Below are 24,773 nucleotides of genomic sequence, written 5' to 3' on the forward strand. Positions count from 1 at the left end.
GCTTTTAACTATAATGGTGGTTGGGTTATCCAGCATATGAAACGAACAAGTTTGTTCCATGGCGTTGAAGGCTCCAAACAGAGCTCCCACCAAGATTTGCAAATAAGCACTTTGTTGAAGGTTTTTAAGTCGATAACTCCCAATACAAACTTTTCGGGTCGACATGTTGCAAACTGGCTGGCCAAGTAAAATCTTCTAAACAATGGATTGAGGGAGGAGAAAGTTAGACATCTAGAATATAGGGATTGCTATGATTATTGCAATGATTAATGCCACCTTGCTGACTATAGTCTGCAGCTTGCCTTTCCATCTTGTAAGCTTCTTCTTGATCTTTTCAACAAGGGGGTTCCAGTCCTTTTTCTTCCGCTTGCTGTGATACAATGGCATGCCAGGGTATGTGATCGAGAACTCGACCACCTTACTACCCAAAATAACGGCCACTTGCTTTACTTGTGGGCTGTCGATCCCTTATTTCAACGCCTAGGATTTCCAGAAGCTTATCCTTGGGCCAGACAACCGTTCAAAAGATTCGAGTATGAATTTGACAGTGATGATATGTTTCAGATTAGCATTACAAATGATTAGAATATCGTCGGCGAACTAGAGGATCTGAAATTGTCTGGTGATTCCTAAGGCCCAATACCGGTGATTAGGTGTTGAGCTGCTGCAACCTTGGAGATCCGATCTATAGGAAATTTCACAAAAATAAGTTGCACTAATGAAACTTTTTGCATGTATAGATTAGAGAGGCTTGTCTGGGTTGCTCCAACTCAACTAAATCTTGGACCAAATTGGGTCAGCTAAACTGTCAAACTAGGCTCGGATTGGGCCATGAAATATTTTTGCAGGGGTCGAGATCAGATACAGCGTCTTTTTCTCTCTCACTTTGACATATGTGAGTGGTTTTAAATAACATTAATTTAACGATTGTTTGGACCGAGTAGCAGTTTCCACTCTCCTCTGTTACAAACTAAACATCAAACGTAACGAGTTGGAAATAACAGCTACCATATGCATTTTAATAATCCCTGTTAATTGAAATTCTAATGTACTAATTTCTCAGTAACGTATCTGGAACAAACAGTATTTAGACAAAGAATGGTACTATGGAAATAAAAAAGCTGTCATGTCGTTGTAGTGATGCGCTACATGTCATTATAATAGCTCATACTTGGTGTTAACATAACGTAATACTTTATATTAAATAAGAGGTCATGTAGTTTTTTTTTCCCTGTTTCGCCGTAATGTCATCTTATACTTGATATGGGAGACATAGTAACGATAACTATATTGTACCTGTGCAATTAATTCCATGTTAAAAACCAGAAAAACTATTGACTCGCTTCTACAATTTGTTTGTCCATCGGATAATCTATGTTTTATCGAACATCGCAAATTTTAAACTATTCTAAATACATACTGTTGTGGACAGACTGCAAAGACCTCCTTAATAGTTTCACATTGGGTAACTCTGGTGTGTGTATGTGTTTAAGTAGTGCGGGCTTCCTCTTGTCCACGTGAGATGCCTTTTGCCCAGAGGGCGAGGGACAAAATCATGACTCCGGATGCGCGTGCATCCAAAATGGCGGCGTCTCTGAGGAGAGCAGACAATACCTTGCGTGCGGTAGAGGGGCCCCTGGAGAGAGCAGACAAGGTACCCTGGAGAGAGCAGACAATACCTTGCATGCGATGGAAGGGGGAAGGTTCCGTAACCTTAACACGTGTACACAACAATGACGCGCCACGTCAGATAGGGGCACCCGCCCCTGTCGTTCAACACATGCATCCTTCAGAGTGGAGAGTTGTGTTGTGGAGTGCGGACTCCTTCTTACCCACGCAAGACGTCTTTTGCCCAGAGGACTGTAACCTTAATACGTGTACACAATACATACCTTGCCAGACTTGACTGACTTTGGTCAGCTCTTGTTGTCTGGAGTGTTATCTATTTCTGAAAGGAGTGAATGTCTTCAACTTAGAGACTACGCCAAGTTGCAATTTAACGAAGATAGATGACCTCTGAGTTAAGGCAATGAGCTCTTAAATGGGAAGAAAGCATCCAAACAAGTTACTTGGGGATAAGGGTTCTGACTTGAACCACATGCTTTCAAAATATACAAAAAGGTGCAGGATCCTGTCTTACTCTTTTGTGGGGCAAACATATGTGCACCACACAACAGAAGATGAATTCATCGTTCACATTTTTATGTCATGAAATTCTGCAACGGCAACGATTACATATTTATCAAAAAAAAAAGAAAAAAAAAAAATAAAAAGACACCGTCGCACTTTCATGCTTCACAGACATTTCAATGTAGCATATTATTTCCCCAAGGATGTGCTGCCCACCAACAACATTAAGAAACCAGTGGTATATTCTTGGCTTGTTCACCGAAGGTACGTTTGGTTACACTTTTTAATTTTTAATTTTTAAAAATATTTTTTATTTTTTTTATTTTTATTATTGAATAAAAATAAAAAAAAATATATTTGATAACTTTGTTGCTATAAAGCAAAAGGCAACATTTGGGATTCATTTGGTTAGTCATTAAAAAAATATTTTTTTATTTTTTAATTTTTAAAAAATAAAAAAAATAATATTTTATAATATTATGAAAAATAAAAAGTAAATATCAAAATAATTATTTATATGCGCAAAAATTTTTTGCTTTTCAAAACTTATTTTTTTACTTTTTTTTTTTGTTTCTCCACGTCTACAACATCAAACTAAAAGTAAAGAACTGAATCCTTCTCCTTCATCGAGCTTTTCATTTTTCCATCTCTTTTTCTCTCTCTTTTCAAACTTTTCTTCCTCATCGGACTCTCCACCTGCCGTCCCCAAATATTGCTTTTTACTTTATAGCAAATAGTTGTCAAACATATTTTTTATTTTTTTATTTTTATTCAATAATAAAAATTAAAAAATAAAAAATATTTTTTAAAAATTAAAAATAAAAAATATAACCAAACACATCCTGCCTCAAGGATTTGATAGCATTAGGAACTGACGTATTTTACGTGTGATAAATATATGGCCGACATCTTGTACCTCTTTGAATTCAAATGGTTTCGGTGGTTGACCATTATAAATATTAACAATATTGATAGCACTTAATATGAGTCAAATCTTGTGAAGAAGTGGTGGACTAGCAGTTTAGTGTCCGTAAAGGAATGTTGGTCCACTAGTGTGTCAAAAATACATCTAATGGCAAAGAATAATGATCATTTTAGATTTTTATGTTTGATTTTTTTTTTAATACAAAAAAAAAGACTAATATGCAATAGTACAATAGTCATCCAAATTTATTATAAAAAAAATATAAAAAAAATATAGAAAAAAAAAGAGGATCTCCGTTCAAATAATGGATAGATGCCATAGGACATCTCGTTGCTAATAGATGATTGACAGGGCCTTGTGATGTGAACTCAACTCTTAAACAAAATCAGACAAGATCTAATACAGATTCCCAGCAATAAATTGCACAAATAGTTCAGAATAAGAATAAGAGTCATAATGAAGTCGAGTGAATATTAAATAAGAAGTAAAACAAAAAAAAAAAAAAAGGAAAATGATGCACCCCACCTCCTTAGGTGAATTTGTGATTCAAGACGAGGGATCTTGAGAAGAAATGGATATCAGCTTGTGAGTTTTATACTCATGCAAGAAGTCTTTGCAGCATTGCAGAGATTCCTCCCTGTGATATTATTTGTTCAAGGAAAAGAAGCCAAATGAAACAAGGAAGGATAAGCATAAGTAGCGTAGCAATAGCACACGTGTTGCCGGAACGTATAAAAATCAAACTATAAAAAGTTGTTTGATTAGGAAAAAATGATGTTTGGAATTAAAATGAAAACGAATGAATTTTATTTTAATTATTTAATTAAAAAGAGTCTCGTTTAATAATTTTGGAGCAGAATGAAAATATTTTAATCTATTTAAAATTTAATTTTTATTTTTTTAAAAAATTTAAATTTTTATCATGATTTTGATTTCGATCATGGATCAAATGATTTGAAAAATTTATTCATTCTGATTTTATTTTTAATTTATTTTTATTTTAATTTTGATTACGAATCAAATATTTTTAATAGTTATTTGGTTATCTCATAAAAAAAATGAAGAAAAAAAAAAAAGAAGGTACCAACGTCACACCGCAATGACAGGGACAAGTTCAAAAGAAAAAGAAGTGGGAGAGAGAAGCGAGACTTCTTTATTATTTGTTCTCTAATCTCATTCTTGTGGTTGTTTTGATTGGCTCAGCCTGGACAAGGATACGAGTCATTGGATCCAAAATGAAGGCAGATTATTAGTTCCAGCTTCTATTTGTGACATTGACTTGCAGCCATGAAAAAACCAAAATGACATGCCCCTTTCAACCATCAAAAGCCAAAGTGGATTCTATATAATCATGTCCAACCCAATTGATTTTATGTACCTTGCGCCACAATGGACTAGCTCAAGTCAAATTAAGACAACATAACATACAATCTTGACAAGTGATTGATCCAATCTGATGTTGAGTCGGGAACCTGTACCTGTCCATGTGTCAACCCCTAGACTCAAGATAATATCCTTCTGAACTATGATATCCTATTTTCCCTTTCTTTTCCTTTGCATAGTGAAATCTCAAATCAACTTGCCTTGACTAAATACATACATGATACAATTGATTTATAGCCTTCTCTACCCTCCATGATCCAACTTAGCTGATCGGTTTCTTTTGATTCTTCAAGACTTGATTTTGATGTGAAGTAAATAGTAGTAAAAGAGATGAGCCACCTTTGAAAACCTTCCCTCATGGTCATAATTTATCAATCAACTGGACCTGAGCTGACCCAACTTAAGTAAAACTGCACCATCGCAACATGAGTCTAGTCAGAGTTTCAATCTACACTCAGCCAGTCTAAAACAGGTCGAGAAAAATTGCTGTATAGTTATCCCAAATCCAGCATCATAGATGGAGCTGTGTCAAATTCTTAAAGAGCCAGTTAAAAAAACATAAGAATATTCATGAATGTATATAATCATGTAGAACAAAATATTGTCCAAGCGCTTTAAGGGAGGGCTGCCAACCAAGTAGCAACTAGCAAAACACTCTCATATTTAGTTGATATTTTTTTTATTTTTGTAATTATCATTCTTGAAGAGGCACTGCCAGTTTCCTTTATGTTTCAAGAAAAAAAAATCATTTCTTGAAGAAAATCTAAATTAATTGAAGTAGCAGATTCTCTCACGAACAATTGATAAAGGCTCAAGGCATCTGTTTTAGCTTTTCTCTTTTTTAAGCTGGTCTATTTGTTTAGTAATGGAGATATGTTGCTTCTTGTCATAAAAATATACTGATTAATATTTATACAGCAAATTTGATAAGGTGCACTTAGACTTCCCTTATTTCTAGCTTATTGTGCATGTTTTTAAGGCATTACAGCCTACTTTTGTTCTATCTAATGGAAGTTCTGGGGGAAAAATTTGAGAACTTGTACTCATTAAATTGCCCGGGGTAGAATCTAATGCCTGACCAAACCCATAAGAAAGGCACCAAGTATCATTATTAATTCTTATTATTATTAATTTTCCAAAAACCTCAAGTGTTGAAGTTGAGATCACAGATTCATCTTATCCAGACCTGATTCAGAATCCTAGAACCGAAACTTAATAGTGGACCAAGCCTTTGGGCACTTAAGCTAACAGGTGTAGCAGACCTAGAGAAATGCCATGTTGGAATCCAAAAGTAAAACCATGCCAACATAAGACTTGTAATACATAGCCTTCCTTCGATTTGAAAAGACTTGTAATAAAAATTGAGTGCCTGATGTTAATAGGTGGAATGAGTAGGTCATTGTTTTCATATCAGGTAATGGTGGTTATCCTCCATCAATCAAGGCTTAAACTCGAGACCTCTCAGTTGAAGAGTTGGATGCCAATTGAGTTGTGAATTTTCGAGCAGTGGTTGTTAGTGTTACTATATTAACTAACTATCAACATTTTTTTTTCCATTACAAATGTGGTGATCCCGAAATATCTTGATTCTTTTCAAAATTTCCCACCCTTCATTTTGGTTGAGGTAGATTGAGATTCATATTAATCTTGATATCAATCAAAGAGTCAACGATCAAGATGGTTAGAAATCATGCTCATCAAATACTTGTGTGGATGCCACTGCACTCACAATGATAATATTGTTGGATGTTGATGCAAGTACATCTTGGGCCTCATGCATATTTTATAAGGCTTCTATGATATTTTAAGAAAATATATATAAACATAGGCTCCGATTCAAGAGGATTTCGAATTTAATATGAATCATTTTGGCCACTGTAGATAGAACTAGACAAGATCCATGCTTAAGATTCACCATATCGAAAAGTCAAATTGTAAGCAAAATTTTGAAGACCATAACTTGATCATTCGATGGCCGATTTTGATGATTTTTTTATTTTTAAATTGAATAGTTTTTCTAGATCTACATCATGAAGGTGCATCCATAGCAATTAGACAAATTCTTCCATTTGAACCCAAAAAGTTGATCAAATGAATTTTTTTTTTTGAATAAGATTTGATCAATATAGCTTTCAATCTGAGAAGCGATAGCAAATAGAGTTGATGTAGAAATCAAATCTACTTTCTGAAAAATTTTAATCTTTTCAAAATTATTTTTACTAGACATATTTATTTTAGGTAAAAAAATTTTTATTAAAACTAAAAAAGTAATCTGACCTAATTTGTATAAGGATGGATCTTATATTATAAATAGAGGATATATATTTTACTTTTAATCAATAAAAAAAAAAGACTTGAGTCTTGGTTTCAAAAATTCTCCTCTTCATCTTTTTTTTCTTCCCCTTTCAAAGATCCGAGTTGAATAAATTGAAGGAAATTTTTTACTCCCGGAACGAATTAGACTCTCTTTGTGTTAGTTGATTCAAACTAATGTATCCTAAAATATTGGATTACATTGCTACCAAAAAAAAATATTGGGTAACATGATATTTATATACATGCTAACCTTTTTTTGGGTCTCCCTTTTACCTTTTGAAATTAGATTTCATTTATCAAGTATTAAAATGAAACTTAAAATGGCAGTTAATATAATTTTTTACCGTATTGATTGATATTTTGATATATTTGCCGTCATGCATTGGAAACTTGGATGCATCTTCAATTCCATAAAATTTCTCCAACTTTTCATCCCAGCCAAAACAACTTAATATTTTGATTTTTTTTTTTTGATTTCTGATCATCAAGGTTTCTAAAGCCTAGTTTACAAGGTGACACATGGAGAAACGGTGTAGAATTGTCAATTCCCAACAGTTTGATCACGTCGAGGATAACCAAGATCAATACTTTCTTAGGTACTATAGAAACAGTATTGTCATCTTCAAATTTGATATGACCTATACTTTTGAAATGACAAAAAAACCCTTTTAGTAGCAAAAACAATAAATAAAAGGCATAGTATCTTTTGAAGAACTAATCACTCCAGTTTATTACGGTATAACTGTAAATATGTGCTGGAAAAAAAATATTTATCTAATAAAAAAGTTATCCCATCTCATTCTAAATAACATAAATCTATAAGAGCTAACAATAATCAACCTAAAAATTGCTTACCCCTTTCCTAAATTAAAGCATAAAATCTTAAATATGGACCGTCTTGCTCGTACGGAGACGAGCCAATATTGAATGAGAAGATTTGAATAAAATGTGAGGTATTCCAAGATCTCAGCCCATATAGAATCAAGATATCTAGCAGTATAGTGACATCTAGTTTATTTATTTATTTATTTTTTGATAAATTGTTGAGTGAAATTTTTTGATAAACATATTAATTTTCATCACATTTTAGTATTTAATAATTTAAATTAAAAAATATAGATCAAAATTGATACAGTACTAGCCCACGTCTAGAAATACACCAGCTTATGCCGGCCAAATCAAAGATTGACTTCCTAATTCTCACACAAACTATAATCGGAACCTTAATAAAAGAAAAGAAGGCTGAGATAGCCGAGGATGTCATAAAAAATTATATTCTATACAGTGTGTATTGCGCGGCCATGTATACAGCCAATCACAGTCGCCCGCGTGCATGATGATGCTGTGCACACCTAACACACGGTATAATTTCTTATATGCCAGTCTTTGAAATCTATGGTCACGTGAGCCTACCATTCTATGGAAGTGGATTGGAGGAGGAAAAGGGAGATGTAGAGACACTCCCTTCAACATTTTGCACGCTATGATGATACTAAATTGCTCAAATACACGGTTGAAGACTACTTTGCTGCTTCAACTTCCACTGCCACAGCCACCACCAGCACTCAAAATTAGCGTTAGCGACACCACCACTGCCTTGGAGGATTCGACCATCATTGGTTGCTCGCTACAGGAGACCAGGAAAAAAGAAAATGGCCACCACCCAACTCCCATCCAAGATAAGCATCCCATAATTGAAGAATAACAAAAGCAATAAAAAAAGAATCTAAAGAATATAAAAGAACACTCCCCCAGTCCCACTCAATCGTAGTGGAGGGTTACGTTGCTTCGATGGGAGAGCTCTCACTTTCATATATTTCCTTTTTTTGCTTGGATAACACCTTCCCAGCTCTTTCATGGGAAGTCAGTCTAAAGGGAAGCCACAAGAAAAGACTTAATTCTGTGTATAAAATCATTTTTTATGGATTTAAGCTCCCTGTCTCTTTTACCAACAGCCCAACACTAGGAGCCAAAGGTGAATTTTCAGTTGAAGCATTCATTTCTTTTGTTTCCTTTTGGATTTTTGTCGTTCTCTCACAAAACAAAACCCAACCATGAAGACTTCAAAGAGTTCTTTTCATTAAGTTCTTAATTTCCTCCTCCTCTCTTTCAATATCTTGCCTCAGGTTAAGTCTGAAACTAAAATAGGTATTTCTTTCCTTATTTAGTATTAAACTGCTATCTGTTTCTTCTCTCTCGCTTTGATCTGCAAATCAAACCCAAGAGTACCCACACCCCAGTAGAAGCTTCTCTCTCATTTCCGTCTTGGTGAGGGGTGTGGGAGCCTGAGGCTTCTTGGTGAGGGGTGTGGGGAGCCTGAGGCTTGGGGTGTATTGATGGGTAATTGCTGGTCTAGAGGGAACCCATCCATTTACGGAGTATCTCTTTTTTGGAAGAACATCTACAGAGTATCTTCCAATGCAAAGTCAGGTGAGTTTTCTCTGGGATTTGAGTTATTTCATGCTTTCTTAGATTAGAATGAGTGAAAACTTTGATTCCTTTAGTTCTAGTTATATTAATCTATATGGTTGTCTTGTTTGAGCACTTTTTTTTATGATTAAATCTTTTCCTGTTTTAGGATTTTGAGTCTGGTTTGTTTTTCTTACATATAAGTTATATTTTTTTTCAATCTTTCTTAAAGTATAGGCTTCGTCTTCTGCTATTGGATCTTGTTCTCAGAAGATGTTTGGAATCTGGAATATGCTTTTGTAACTCTTCTTCCACTGCATTAAGAAGGCAGCATGAAGTGAGCTTTGCCTTTTTTCTTAACCTTCCAGTATCCAGTTCTTAATTCCTGACACCTGTTACAAAACATTTGAAAGAGGAATGTACAAATGGAGGTTTCATGTTCAGTTTTTCTCCCTTTGTTGCTTCTTGGTATAAAAATTAAATGAATAAATATTTTTATTGAATTTTGTGTTGCAAGTTGCATATGTTTTGCTTCTGTAACATTCAAAGATAGAAAATCCAAAGTTTAAATTCTAAATCTTCTTGCCGTATATTGATTTTTCCTAGTTTCTAAAAGATAAACTTTTTTCTTTCTTTTATTCTGTTTTGTAGAATCTCCAGAAGTCCAGAGTCCAGTGAAAGAAGAAGGGAGGGATGGGAGCAAATTGCCCTCAAATCCTAAGGAAGTCAAGGAATCGGATCGTGACACAGCTGCAAACCCACTGATAGCATTTACTTTCAATGAACTTAAGATCATCACAGGGAATTTCAGGAAGGACCATGTGCTTGGTGGAGGGGGGTTTGGAAATGTTTATAAAGGATTTATAACTGAAGATCTTAGGGAGGATCTTCAACCTCTTCAAGTAGCCGTGAAGGTCCATGATGGTGATAACAGTGTTCAAGGTCACAGAGAATGGCTGGTAACCCACTATATCAGCTTAATTTAAACATTTACACCTATTGTTGGTAACCTTTTACTTGGATGTAGTAAATCTCAAGAAACCAGGGGATGTTTGTAGGCTGAAGTTACATTCCTCGGGCAACTTTCTCATCCGAATTTGGTGAAATTGATTGGATACTGCTGCGAAGACGAGCACCGGATGCTAATTTATGAGTTCATGGCTCGAGGCAGTGTGGAAGACAACCTCTTTTCAAGTAATTGTTGTTCTCTGATCCTACCCATTTGGTGCTACTAAATTATAAAATTTATTACATATTAGTGTAATTTGTGATGTAGTAATAGAAACTTGTATAAAGTAGAACTGATCTCTTCTTTCTTATGCCTTGTCAACAAAATAACTTATCACTTTCCTCCAAAGCTATTTCTATGGTTTCTGGATATGATGTGTTTAGTGAATTATGTTTCGAATATGCATTAATATCTATGCACATAGGTCATTCTTATCATCCTAATCAAAACTTAATTTTTAATCTTACTCCCTGGTAGCTGCCTTTAGTAGAGGAGTATATTGCACCAACAATAGTAGCACAGTCTAAGTCAGAAACCATGTCATGTCCTTGGGGATATGAAAATCAAGTAATAGTTAAGTACTTAAAAGAATGCTCCTATTGAGGCCTTTTCAAATAATATTTAAAATCAGTCATTTCATGGTTAGCCATTAGCCTAACAGAACCAGCTTGGCTAGGCCCACTGCTATCATTATAATTGAAAACAACATATCAGTCAGGGTTTATACTGAGAGGGTCACTATTTTCTTTTTATTTGAAACTTCTTTTTGGCATTTGATTAGCTGCAATCACCAATATGTGCAGTACATTTTCACAAGCTTCTTTGGTGGCTGATTGGACAAAGCCAAAAACTAGATTGGTTCCCTTCTCCCATTGACATGATAATTTGGGAATATAATATGTCTTGACATGATAATGTCATTTAGGAAGTAGAATTGATAGACATAATGTGTTTTGTGCAACACATTAGATGCATTTGCTAAGTACATGATAGAAGGCATATAAACTTTTCATAGCCTGCAGTACTCATATTTTTCTAAGTATCATGTTTAATCATCTCTTTGTAATGTCCTTGTGCGCCCTTAATTACAATATTCTGAATCACAGCTTTCATCTTATAATTGCTGATTGTTTATATTGTTATGTAGGAGTATTGCTTCCCCTTCCTTGGTCTATCAGAATGAAAATTGCATTTGCTGCTGCAAAAGGGCTTGCTTTTCTGCATGAAGCTGAAAAACCGGTCATACTTCGTGATTTTAAAACAGCTAATATATTGCTAGACCAGGTTAGTATGTTGAAACTTCAGAATCATTTTGAAGTTTGATGCATGTCCTTGGCACTATAACAACATATTACATTTGATTAGAATAGGAGAAATTATGTTTTGTCTTTTCATTAATTTGTGGAGCAAATCTAAATGGAATAAGTATACTGTATGTCAATTTGTAAGATTGCATGGAGGGTTGATTTTATAAAAACATGAGTTTGTAGTTAAAAAAACAGGTATCTTCAGTCATTCTTGGTTCTGATATGTGTATTATAAACAGCAGTACATTTTCTTATTTTTAGTCTAACATCTTCTTGCACTTATCTTCCGGTTTGAGACTAGACAAGTTGTTTATAGACGTCTGATTTGACAGTATATAACTTAGTTTTTTCTCCAAATCATGCGTTTGATATCTGTACAGAATGTAGCATAAGCATCTTGTGTCTTGTAAAATCAAATGTACAATTGTGGGATTGCGGGGAAAGGAGGTATTATTAGACTTTTACAACTGTAATTAGTCTAATACAATGCCTTCGATGTCTTCTACATGTTTGAGCATTGAACCAAAGAAATAGAGATTGGAAGTTTCTGCATGCAACCTCTAGTAGAGTCTTTTTGTCATGTCAAACAATCATGTAAATCTTTCTTAACAAAAATGACTATATCCATATATTTTAGCAACATTTCTATGTTTCTTTTGAATCATTTATATTCTTGTACTTTATCTAGTCATACTCATGACTTTTGGAATATGTAAAGCTGCTTTCGCAGTGTTCTCCTTTCGATTAGTGGATGCACTATTCTATGCATGTTCGGTCTTCATTTCTCATGGCAAGACATTGGTGTATCATTTGCCTCAAATTTGAGAAGCAGGATGTTAGAGATAAACAGTATAATACATATTATGTCTAATATAATGTCCATTGGTGTACATATCTAATTTATACATGTTGCGGCCAATCCCCTCGTCGCCTGGTCGCCGGGAACGAGCGCCTGCAAAAGAAAGTCCGCACTGACCGGAGGCGGCTCCGCGGGGACCCTCCGATGGTCAAGTCAGAGAGGAGACTAGGCAACAGTGAGAAGAAAGTAAAGAACTCAATGAGAGAGTGAGGGGGCGAGCCTGTTGTTTCGAAGAGCCTGTAGCACTGTAGCCTTCCCCGATATATATAGTGGAGCGTAGTATGGCGTCGTCATTAATGGCGCAGACAATTGAGGAATTGTCAACTCACTGTAGACTGTCAGAGTCGCCGTGAAAGTATCACATCACCGTGGGGCTGTCAAATCACTAGGGTTGACAATGCCTTAGGCGGGATGATGCCCTTAGGCGGCAGTGCCGCATGCCGCTGTCAGGACTGACAGTCTTTGATAGTAGTACGGCGATCGGAGGAGTTGACCGACCTTAGGTCGGTGGCCAGCAGAGTGGCATCGGGTGGAGATTCGGACCCCTCCGACGGTCAGTCGGGCATGTTGCGAGAGTCGGCCATCGGACTCCCTGGTGCAGTCGGTCAGGAGAGTGAAAAAAGTCTGTCCGACTGACATATCCTCAGTCGGTAGAGAGCCGTTAATCGGTCGGTAGTGGCGTCCGACGATCGGTCGGTCGGTCGGTCGGTCGAGTATGCCCGATCATAAGTCGCGTGAGCGGGGTCGGTCGGTATTCCCCAACAGTTGCCCCCCTTCACTCCTGAGTCGGACGGTGCGCTGGCCGATGCCTTCGTTTGGGCAGCAACGCCGGGCGAAAAGGAGTGGATTCACTGTGTGCCAAATTCTGATCGTACCGCGGGTTGATATGATGTCAGGCGTCTCATGAATGCCGAGCGATTCGCTGGCGTCAGGTGTTCAGTCGGTGTCAGATGTCCCGTTCCGTCGGCGTCAGGTGTCATGTCGGCGTCGGACGTCCTGCAGGTGTCAGACGTCCCACCAGCGTCAGATACCCTGTCGGTGTCAGACGTCTCGTCCCATCGGGAAGGGGAACCGCCGTTCCCGCCGTCCCTTCGGGGATACGAAACGTCGCGGCCTTTACGCCACGTGGCGTGCGGCCATTGGGACGGGTTCGTTGGAGCGGATGGAGGTGACGCGGCTCGATCTGAAGGTAGGTGCGTCGAACCGTCGGGCCGACGGACGGCCCGGATGACGCCACGTGGCAGGATCTGGGGGGTCCTCGTTGGTCGTGCCTTCATCTCGACCGTCGGGGGTACTATATATACAGGGTCGCCCCTATTCAGTTTTTTACCCCCCTCATTTCACTGTCGAGACTCTGCCCGTGTAAGTCCTCATTCCAGGTACTCTCCCCCGCTTCTCTTTTTCTTTGTAGTTCCTTCTTCTTCTGAGGGCCATCATCATCTTCACCATCTCCTTCTTCTTCTTCCCTGTCATTCGTTTGAGTCCATGGCTAGGATGTCTCCACGAGGTAGTCGGTCGGGAGAGCCGACTGACGACACTCGGTCGACCCCGGAGGTGGAGGTTTCTTCACTTTCAGGACCGAACGTCGATCGGCTCTGGGAGCAATACCGCATCCCGGGCAGTTTCGACTGTTCGCCCCTGGTGCCGACGGTCGGGTTAACAGCCCGCCTGAGGGCCAGGTGGCCTTCTACTTGGAGGACCTCTGGACCGGCCTTCGTTTCTCGGTTCCGGAGTTCGTCCGAAACATCTTTGACTATTACGGGCTGTGCCCGGCACAACTCGCGCCGAACTCAGTTCGGCTGATAGTCAGCTTCGCACTTCTGTGTCGGCTTTTGCCGACCGATCCTCGGATCTCCCTCTTTCGAGCTTTCTTCGTCCTCCGACCCCACCCTAAAGCCCGAGGGTGGTGGTACTTCGTTCTTTGGAAGGGGTTCTCCTTCATTACTGGTCTTCCGTCGTCCATTCACGGATGGAAGAACCAGTTCTTCTTTGCATCATCTTCTGCTCCTTGGGGGTTCTCCGTCCGTTGGGGGAATCCCCGAACTGAGCCGAACGAGAACAGTCGGATGGAGGCTGAAGATCGGAGGACTTCCACCGGCTGAAGGACATCTCGGTGCCGAAGCAGAGTGAGCTCGTCACCGAGCAGGCCCTGTACGACATGGCCTTAGCCCGATCCCCCGCCTAGGTCGGTTTTTTGTTTTTCTTGCCCTTTTTCTTCTTTTTTTTTTTCTTTACGGTACTGACCATCTGTCGTCTTTTTCAGATATGCCGCGAGATCACGACTGACGGCAGCCGACGTACGCCAGTACGCCGTCAGAAAGAGGCCGGTGCAAGGTGTCGGACCGTCGCGGCCTCCCAAGAGGCCCCATGCAGCTCCGCCGAGCGAACCGACTGGGTCGGGGCGGAGCCAGTCATCGCACTGTCGGCGCCGACAGTGCTCGTCGAAGTCCCATCCTAGGGACCGTCAGGCGAGGGCACCGCTTCGCCCGAGAGACGGGCTGCTGAGTCCGTAGATGGCGCGCCGACCGCCCGTCAGGCGGAGGAAGATCGGGAGGAGGCCCACGAACCCGAGCGACCGGACGCCCGCTGCCGTCGCGCCGTCGGTCGAGACTCTGTCGGGCTCAAGCCTGCCGTCGATCTCCGACGTCAGGGCCTGGGCGTCCGGCCGAGGGAAGGCCCCCATGGCGTCGGGCGACGAAGGACGGTCAGCTGGCGGAGGATCGACCGACTTTCCGCTCCCCGAAGGTGCGTCGGGCCTGACCAACCATGACTTGGCCAGGAGACTCTGCCAGGCGCTCCTCCTCCCTGCGACATCGATGCGATGAAGAACCAGCGTGTCTCCGACATACTGTCTTCATTTTATCCGATGATGATCCGGGTAAGTTTCTCCTTTGCCTTTAATGTAGTTCCCATAAATTCGGTCTCTTAACGGTTGGCTTTGTTTTGTGCAGCTGGTCTTCGATATATCCGAGTAGAGGCCGGATACCGGAAGTTCGGCGACATGCGCGCAGCTTGGAGGGACAAAGTCGCGGCCCTTGAAGCTGACAAGGTCATCCTGGTCGATCAGCTGCAACAGACGGTCGACCGGGAGGGCCGACTTGAGGGGGAGGTCTCCCGACTTACGGAGGAGGTCTCCCGACTCAAGGGAGCCTTGGCGTCGTCGGAGTCGGAGCTGCAGTCGGCCAGGGACGACGCGAAAAGAAGTCCCGGACCGTTCACCGGCTTCGGCACAACGAGACAACTTCGCCAAGGAGCTGGAGGCCGACCGCGAGCAGCTCCGAGTAAGCCTCGAAATCTTGCCAAGGCTGAAGAAGGCTTGTCCATCGCCCAGGCCGACGCAGACATCGCGAAGGCCGAAGCAGAGTTGGCGAAGGAGGCCTTGGGTCGGGCCGTCGAAGACTTCCGTGACTCGGAAGAGTACCGAGAAGAGCTTCTGGAAAGCGGCTTCCTTTCATACCGGGTCGGGTACGAGGATGCTCGGGAAGCCGTTCGAGGCCTGTACCCGGAGCTTGATCGCAGTAGCATAGTTCCGCCAGAGTCGGAGGCCCCAGCTGCGGAGGAGATGGCCGAACCAGTATCGGAAGGCCTTTCCATCAGGGCGGAAGCCGAAGAAGACACAGAGCAGGCTACTGAAGATCAGGCGGCCCCGACTGCCGAAGCCAGAGCGGGTCGCCGACCGTCCCCCATCGCTACCCAGTGGAGGAGGCCGACTCTGATGATTAGTCGGTTTTTGTTTTTCTTTTTTGCTTTTGCTCCGGCTTGTATCCGGGCTTCGGCCCATCTTTGTAAAGCCTATTTTGATCTTTAATGAAATCAAAGTCTTGGACTTAAACTTTTTTCCTCTGCCTGTTTTTCTTTTTTCATGTGTTGTAGAATGCATCCGAACACGTAAGTCGCTAACCCATATAGATCGGTCAGGACATTCGGCAATTCGTGCCGCCACGAAGGTAAAACAAGTCCTGACTTTGGATCGACCTTTCGATGGTCGAGGGCCTAAGTCGGGCGTCATTCGCCCGGCTGTGAGTCGGGCGCGTCTGTTGAGTCAAAAGCCGACCGACCGTCGGGTAAAGCTTGGCAGTCGGGTTTCTTCCGACGCGTTCAGTCGGATGTCGTCCGACGCGTTTAGTCGGAGAAACGGTGATAAGTCGGATCTCGATACCCTTGTGTCGGGTATTTACACTGTGCCTCATGATATACGGTGGTAAGCCGAATATCTTCCGGCCGGCCGTAGCTCGATCGGTGAGTCATGAATGCGACTGTGGTCGCATCGTGTGATAGACGGTGGCAAGCCGAATATCCTTCGACCGGTCGAAGCTCGGTCGGCAAGTCACGACGGCGGTCGCGTGGGCATCTCGCCTTTCTTTGGTCGGGGCTCAATTAGCCAATAGCCTAGCCTGAAAGTTTGACCGTAGAAGGAGTGTCAACTCCCGTCGCCATGGATGGCTCGGTCCTTGTGAGCGCCTGATACATCATCGGCGGTCGGGCCGTCAGTTTCACACAGACACAAGGTCCGAGTCGGGACGTCGGGACTCGACCTTCTTGGTGAGCACCGATCGTCAGTCGAAGAGTTAAACTCCGAAATTTGAAACTGGATTTGTATTCCGAATGAACAAGTACAAAGTTCATTGGTGGTACGACTTTAGGTTGTCGGCGTTCCAGGTCCGGGGAATGGGTTTTCCTTCCAGAGTCTCCAGTCGGTAAGCCCTCGGCCCATAGGTGTCTGCTACCACGTAGGGTCCTTCCCAGTTCGGAGCCAGCTTCCCTTGGTCTAGGGGCTTCGAGACTTCTGCCTTTCTCAGGACTAAGTCCCCAGGCCTGAAAAGCTTTGGCCTGACCTTGGCGTTGTAATATCGGGCTACCTTCTGTCGGTATGAAGCCATGCGGAGTTGGGCCTCGTTCCGCAGTTCGGGGAGGAGGTCTAGGTCGGCTCTCAGGCAATCTGAATTGTCCGGCTCTTGATACCGCTCGACCCTGGTAGATGGCAGCCCAATCTCGAGTGGAATCATCGCCTCCGTCCCATAGGCCAAACTGAAAGGCGACTCCCCGGTCGGAACGCGGGGGGTCGTTCGGTAAGCCCACAGAACGGAGCCCAGCTCGTCGACCCAGAGGCCTCTGGCTTCATTTAGTCAGGTTTTGAGCCCGTGTAGTATGGTCCGGTTGGTCACCTCGACTTCGCCATTGGACTGTGGGTGCCCGACTGAAGTCAGTCGGTGCGTGATGTGAAACCTCGCGCAGAAGTCTCTGAAGTCTTGGTTGTCGAATTGTCGCCCATTGTCGGTGATAATGGTATGCGGCAATCCGAACCTGAAGATGATGGATTTTTGGACGAAGTCCTCCATCTTCCGTTCGGTAATCTGCGCCAGGGGCTCGGCCTCCACCCACTTGGTGAAGTAGTCGATGGTGACGACTATGAACTTTCTTTGACCCGATGCTGGAGGGAAAGGACCGAGAATGTCGACCCCCCACTGAGCGAAGGGCCATGGAGCGACAATAGGAGCGATTTGGCTAGCCGGTCGGTGCTGTACGTTGGCGTACTTCTGGCAAGGTTCGCACTTTCGGACCAACTCAGCCGCGTCCTTCCTCATGGTGGGCCAGTAGTAATCCTATCGTAGGACTTTGTAGGCTAGGGATTTGCCTCCCAAGTGACTCCCGCAGATTCCTTCGTGCACTTCTCGGAGAGCATAATCTGCGTCGGTCGGTCCCAAGCACCTGAGCAAGGGAAGGGAGAACGACCTTTTGTAGAGTCGGCCTTCCATGATCACATATTGGGAGGCTGACCATCGGAGCCGCCTGGCCTCCGTGGGATATTCAGGGCTGATCCCGTCGGTCAGGAACCGGACAATCGGGTCCATCCAGCTTGGTTCAGCTGTCAGTTGTAGCACCTCTTCGATCCGATCGATACTCGACTGCTCGAGGTTCTCCACGAACGTCCGACCCAAAGAGTCGAAAGCCGAGTCACCAGTCTGGAGAGTGCGTCGGCCCGGGCATTCTCCGACCTAGGGATGTGGAAATTTTGAAATACCTAAGGCGCGTTACGAGATCCTTCACTTTCTGGAGATATTTTGCCATGGCTGGGTCTCGCGCCTCGAATTCACCTTTGACCTGCCCCACGATCAGCTGAGAATCGGAGAATGCCCGGAGGCTGTCGACCCCAAGTTCCTTCGCCATCCTCAAGCCGGCAAGGAGTGTTTCATACTCAGCTTGGTTATTGGAGGCTTTGAAGTCGAATCGGAGGGCGTACTCGGTGACTACCACATCCGAGTTGGTGAGCAGGAACCCAGCCCCGCTCCCTTGAGCTTTTGAAGCTCCGTCGATGTGCAGTACCCAAGTGGAGATCGGGTCTGGCTCGGAGACCGCGTCTCATCCCGGGTCCGCACCTTCCGACCCTTGGTCGGCCGTCGGGCATTCGGCGATGAAGTCGGCCAGGACCTGGGCCTTCAAGGCAAGTCGCGGTTGGTACTGTATGTCGAACTCGCTGAGCTTCATCGTCCACTTCGCCAGTCGTCCCGACGTATCCGGTCGGCGCAATATCGCCCTCAGGGGCTGGTTGGTGAGAACCACAATGGTATGCGCCTGAAAGTACGGGCGGAGTCGCTGCGCGGAGACGGTCAGGGCGAAAATCATCTTTTCTGTCTCCGAATATCGAGCTTCAGCATCGCGGAGCACTTTGCTGGTATAGTAGATAGGCTGATGGGTTCGGCTCTCGTTTTCTCGGACGAGCACCGAACTGACCGCCTCAGAGGAGGTGGCCAAATAGAGGTACAAGGTCTCCCCGACCTCCGACTTCACAAGTAGCGGTGGGGAAGCCAAGTACCTCTTCAGATCTTCGAAGGCCCGTTGGCACTCATCCAACCAAGAGAAGCCCTTCACCTGCCGCAGAGTTTTGAAGAACGGGAGGCACCTTTCAGCTGATCGAGAAATGAACCGGCTGAGAGCGATGATTTTTTCGTTCAGCTGCTGGACCTCCTTCTTGGTGTTCGGATGGCGCATGTCGATGATTGCCTTTATTTTCTCAGGGTTAGCTTCGATTCCTCGCTGTGAAACGAGGAATCCGAGAAACTTCTCTGAGGTCACCCCAAAAGCGCACTTAGTCGGATTCAGCTTCATTCGATGTTGTCGTAGAGTGCGGAAGGTTTCTTCGAGATCCTGGACATGATCCGGAATCTGTGCACTTTTCACCAGCATGTCGTCCACGTACACTTCCATGTTGTGCCCGATATAGTCTTTAAAGACCTTATTGACGAGTCGTTGGTAGGTGGCGCCGGCATTCTTCAGCCCTAAGGGCATTACTCGGTAGCAGTAGAGGCCCTTGGGGGTCACGAAGGCAGTGTGCTCCTCGTCTTCGGACGCCATCCGGATCTGGTTGTACCCGGTAAAGGCGTCCATGAAGCTGAGCAGTCGAAATCCGGAGGTCGCATCCACCAGCTGGTCGATCTTTGGAAGTGGAAAGCTATCTTTTGGACAGGCCCGATTCAGGTCGGTGTAGTCAATACAAATCCTCCACTTCCCGTTGGCTTTCTTGACCATGACAACATTGGCGAGCCAATCGGGATATGCGGCTTCTCTAATGAAGCCTGCCTCGAGCAGCTTGTCCACTTCTTCATCGATGGCCTTCTGTCTTTCGGAAGCAAAAGACCTTTTCTTCTGCCTCACCGGCCTCATCGTTGGGTCGATGTTGAGTCGGTGGGTTATCGTCTCCGAGGGGATGCCCGACATATCTGCTGCCGACCAAGCAAATATGTCGGCGTTGGCCGTCAACAGCTCCGTCAACCGTTGCCGTTCTGGGTCGGGTAGTTGAGACCCGACCCATACCTTCCGGTCGGGGTCTTCCGCAATCAGGATCGACACAGCTTTCGGCCGGCGAGCCCGTTCTTCCTCCTCCCATTGGTCTAGTTTGTCGATCGTCAAGGAGCCCCTCAACTCGTCGCTCTGAGCGGAGATCTGGAACATCGGCGAGCGAGCTGTTGGTCTCCGCGCATCTCTCCGACTCCATTTCTGGTCGAAACCGAACCAAGAGATGGTACGTCAGACAATCGCCTTGAGGGTGTTTAGTCCGGGTCTTCCAAGTATGGCGTTGTAGGCGAAGGCACTCGGACGACCGCAAAAGTCAAATGAACCGTGCTTTGTCGTGGTTCGGTGCCGGCCGTCACGGGCAGGGTAATTTCACCTTCCGTTGCAACGCGTCCCCGGCAAAGCCTATCAAGGGCGTAGGGACCCTCTTGAGTCGGTCGGTTGATAGTCGCATCCGGGAGAAGGTCGAGTAAAACAAAATGTTTGTCGAACTTCCATTATCTACAAAAATTCTTTTTACATCATAGTTTGCTATTGTTGCCGAAACAACAACAGCGTCGTCGTGGGGAGTTTGGATGCCCCGAACGTCTTCTTCCATAAAAGTAATCACGTCGTCCGGGCGCAGCCTCTTCATCGGCTCCCCTCCAGTAGACGTCCCCGGGCCGAGTCGTTTGGAAATCATATTGATGACCCCGACCGTCGGCTGATTGGTGGTCGCTTCCTCAGTCGGCTGGGGTCGTCGGTCGGCCACTGGCCGAGTCGGCGGGTTCCTCCAAAATTTATCGAGATACCCTCGGCGGATGAGAGCTTCGATCTCATCCTTAAGCTGGATGCATTGCTCGGTATTGTGGTCGTGGCCCTGGTGGAATCGGTAGTACTTCCGTCGGTCGAGGCCTTTTGCCTTCAGAGGCGGAGGCCGTCGCAGGTATTCTTCCCCCTCAATCTCCATCAAAATCTGCGCACGGGGAGCGGAGAGAGGAGTATAGGAGTCATACCTGGGGCGTGTCGGCCTTGGAGTCTGCCGTCGGGGCGACTTTTGGTTTCGTCACGGGGGCGAGACCCGACCATCGGTCGGGGGCCTGCTAGATTCGGCGGGGTCCCGACCCTTCCTTCGCTTTTCCTTCGGACCCTTGAACTCGGTCGAGCGCCGGTCGGCTCCTTCGTCCGCGCGCATATACTTGTACGCGCACTCCAACAATTCGGCATATGTGCGAGAAAGGGTCTTGTCCAGGGAGTAAGTGAACCGGGACGCCCTCAGCCCCCGTTTCATGGCCGAGATAGCCATGTCTTCGTTGAGGTCCCGGACCTCAAGCGTGGCCGTATTGAATCGCGCCATGAAGTGCCGGAGCGTCTCGTTCTCCCCTTGTTTAAGGGAGAAAAGGCTGTCCGACGTTCGCGACGGCTTCCGGCTGGTGCTGAAGTGAGCCACGAAAGAGTGCTCGAGCTACCCGAAGGAGTGGATACTTCCCGATCGAAGATCGGAGTACCAGGCCCTGGCAGCCTTGCGGAGAGTGGCGGGGAAGCCGATGCAAAAGAGAGCATCGGTTGCCCCTTGAATCGTCATGAGAGCTTTATAGCTCTCCAGGTGGTCGATTGGGTCGGTGGAGCCGTCATAGGGCTCCACGTGCGGCATCTTGAACCGACTGGGGATCGGTTCATCGAGGATGAGTCGGGAGAGAGGTTGGGTGGTCTGGAAGTCGACGTCGTTTGAAGACTTCTGCCCGTCCACCTGCAACTGTGCAAGCCGACGATCGATTTCCTCGAACCTGCGTTCGTAGTCGTCCGTCCGTCGGTGCTGGGAGACCCCAGGAGTGGAGTCTCCAGAAGATTTCAAGAGAGAGGCGGACGACGTTCGCGGTCGCTTCTCCTTCCTCGCTCGCTCCAGCTGGGAGGGAGAAAGCTGTTGGGACCAATGGGCATCGCACCGCGGCCGCCCCTCCTCTCTGTGGGAGCGTTGTGGCAGGTGCTCCCGCGGAGAGGACGGAGATCGACGCGGGCGCCGGCGGCTGCTCCTGGAGGGCATCGGACGTGCCGCCGGTTGCCCGGCCGCGATGGCGGCAGCCGTGCCGGTTGTTGCTGGAGGCTTTTGACCGCGTCTGCCAGCACGGTCATCTGCCGCACGATTGCCACGATCTGCGCCTCCGTGGTCACCGCGGGGTGCGGAGAGCTGGGTTCTACCGCGGAAGGTGGCGGAGAGGCTTCTTCCCGGCGGAAAGAGCACCTCGCCAACCCAGTGACTCTCGATCGTTGAGCTCTTGTCTTTGTCATCAGTGTCTACTACACCCGCCCCCTTCCTGGCGCGCCAATCTGTTGCGGCCAATCCCCTCGTCGCCTGGTCGCCGGGAACGAGCGCCTGCAAAAGAAAGTCCGCACTGATTGGAGGCGGCTCCGGCGGGGACCCTCCGATGGTCAAGTCAGAGAGGAGACTAGGCAACAGTGAGAAGAAAGTAAAGAACTCAATGAGAGAGTGAGGGGGCGAGCCTGTTATTTCGAAGAGCCTGTAGCACTGTAGCCTTCCCCGATATATATAGTGGAGCGTAGTATGGCGTCGTCATTAATGGCGCAGACAATTGAAGAATTGTCAACTCACTGTAGACTGTCAGAGTCGCCGTGAAAGTGTCACATCACCGTGGGGCTGTCAAATCACTAGGGTTGACAATGCCCTAGGCGGGATGATGCCCTTAGGCGGCAGTGCCGCATGCCGCTGTCAGGACTGACAGTCTCTGGCAATAGTACGGCGATCGGAGGAGTCGACCGACCTTAGGTCGGTGGCCAGCAGAGTGGCATCGGGTGGAGATTCGGACCCCTTCGACGGTCAGTCGGGCATGTTGCGAGAGTCGGCCATCGGACTCCCTGGTGCAGTCGGTCGGGAAGTGGAAAAGGTCTGCCCGACCGACATATCCTCAGTCGGTAGAGAGCCGTTAATCGGTCGGTAGTGGCGTCCGACGATCGGTCGGTCGGTCGGTCGGGTATGTCCGATCATAAGTCGGCGTGAGCGGGGTCGGTCGGTATTCCCCAACAATACATTTATGCTCCATAACATGGTTCATGCTCATGACTCACATGTCCTTCAAATTTCAACCATCTTTGTTCTTTCCTATTCTCTTAAAGCCTGCCATGACCTTTATCTTTCGGTTCATGTTAGGATATCTTAAGTTGTAAGTGCCCTGTTCCTCCCATAACTCATATTATGCTCATGTTCTTGAATTTTCTCTTTCATTACCTTACCCTATCTTTGATCATTATTATTTTTCTCACTCAAACTGATTACTTTTGGCTTATTTTTTCATTATATGTATAGGAGTACAATGCCAAGCTTTCTGATTTTGGGCTTGCAAAAGATGGACCAGTTGGTGATAATTCTCATGTTTCTACTCGAGTTATGGGTACTTTTGGTTACGCAGCCCCCGAGTATGTTATGACAGGTAATATAAGCTGAGAACATTATTTACTTTCAGAAGGATTCTTTCGTATCTCCTTCTGAGGTAATGCCAATTTGATCTGCAATTTAGATGTTAATGTGTAGTTTAAGGGGATTGTTTTCCCAAATTTCTATGATCAAAGTTCTAGAGCAGGTCCTCTTTATGACCTTTTCCCTCTCAGGAGCTTAGTCAAAATCTTCCACTGGGCATGTTTCATGTTTGTCATATGAATAGTGTTACTCAAAATCTTATTTCTATTTTTTTAAGTTACATTTTATTTTTTTCACCTAAATAAATTTTTGCAAGAATTTCTGAGGGCCTATTTGGATGGTTGGATCCAAAATCTTATAAGATTTGTGGACTGAGCCAATACAATCATTCAAATCAGGCTGGGTAGGATATATTTACAGGTATCTAGAAAGTCTCTGGAGTGGGCCAGTCCGGATTCCATAGGAAGAGGAAAAAAAAAAGACTGAGCAGGTCTTTCTTTTTTTCCTATGGGATTCGGGCTGACTCACTCCAGAGGCGTTCTGAATATCTGTATATATAGCCTAGTCCAGCCTGATTTGGATGGTTGTATTGGCCCAGTCCACAAATCCTATAGAATTTTGGGCCCAACCATCAAAACAGGCCCTGAAGAAGTAATTTTTCCTAAGTCTCGGATGACCATCCGATGCTTCTCAAATAGTCAAATGTTTTGGAGAAATCGGATGGAGCAAACTAGCTAATCAAATTCAGTATGTCAATATTTATGGGTTTGTCAAATTGCATTGGAATTTCCAAAAGTCAGAGAACCCTGAATCACTTAACGCAAATTTCTGCAAGTTTGCCCGGAGAAGCCAAGTTGACTGAATTTGATATCCTTATATCACAGCAATCATTTTTTCACAAGGAAGCAGTTGTAAGGCATATAATACAACCATCACATAATTCCTCTTAATTATCAGCAGCTTAATAAACCGAAAACAGAGAAATTATATTTTAAATACAGACATAAAAGAACATTTTCCTGCTGAATACATTACCTTTTAGGCTAGTTCCCCTTTATTAGAGCTCAAAATCCTATATGATCATACAAATTATTTTTTGAGAAGAATGAAATAAGATGGACTCTTTCCACCTATTTTTTCTCTCTCAAAAATAAAAAGAAATTTCTAAGAAAATTTTAAGTTAGAAATGGCATGATAGGCTTAGACATCCAAGTGGTTTTGCTCTTTTTTGT

General features: G+C 44.5%; 1 protein-coding gene across 1 annotated transcript in view; it reads left to right on the top strand.

Moving 5' to 3' along the window:
- Positions 1-8,735: 8,735 nt before the first annotated feature.
- LOC105053347 (probable serine/threonine-protein kinase PBL16) overlaps positions 8,736-24,773 on the top strand; it is a 30,792-nt gene continuing 14,754 nt past the window's right edge. Inside the window, exons 1-5 of the mRNA XM_010934446.4 lie at positions 8,736-9,184; positions 9,815-10,122; positions 10,222-10,357; positions 11,320-11,456; positions 23,431-23,554. Of these exons, the coding sequence (XP_010932748.1) occupies positions 9,091-9,184; positions 9,815-10,122; positions 10,222-10,357; positions 11,320-11,456; positions 23,431-23,554 (799 nt within the window). The 5' untranslated portion in view covers positions 8,736-9,090. The remainder of the gene's footprint in view (positions 9,185-9,814; positions 10,123-10,221; positions 10,358-11,319; positions 11,457-23,430; positions 23,555-24,773) is intronic.

The sequence above is a fragment of the Elaeis guineensis genome, chromosome 10 (genome assembly GCF_000442705.2).
Source record: "Elaeis guineensis isolate ETL-2024a chromosome 10, EG11, whole genome shotgun sequence".
Lineage (NCBI taxonomy): Eukaryota > Viridiplantae > Streptophyta > Magnoliopsida > Arecales > Arecaceae > Elaeis > Elaeis guineensis.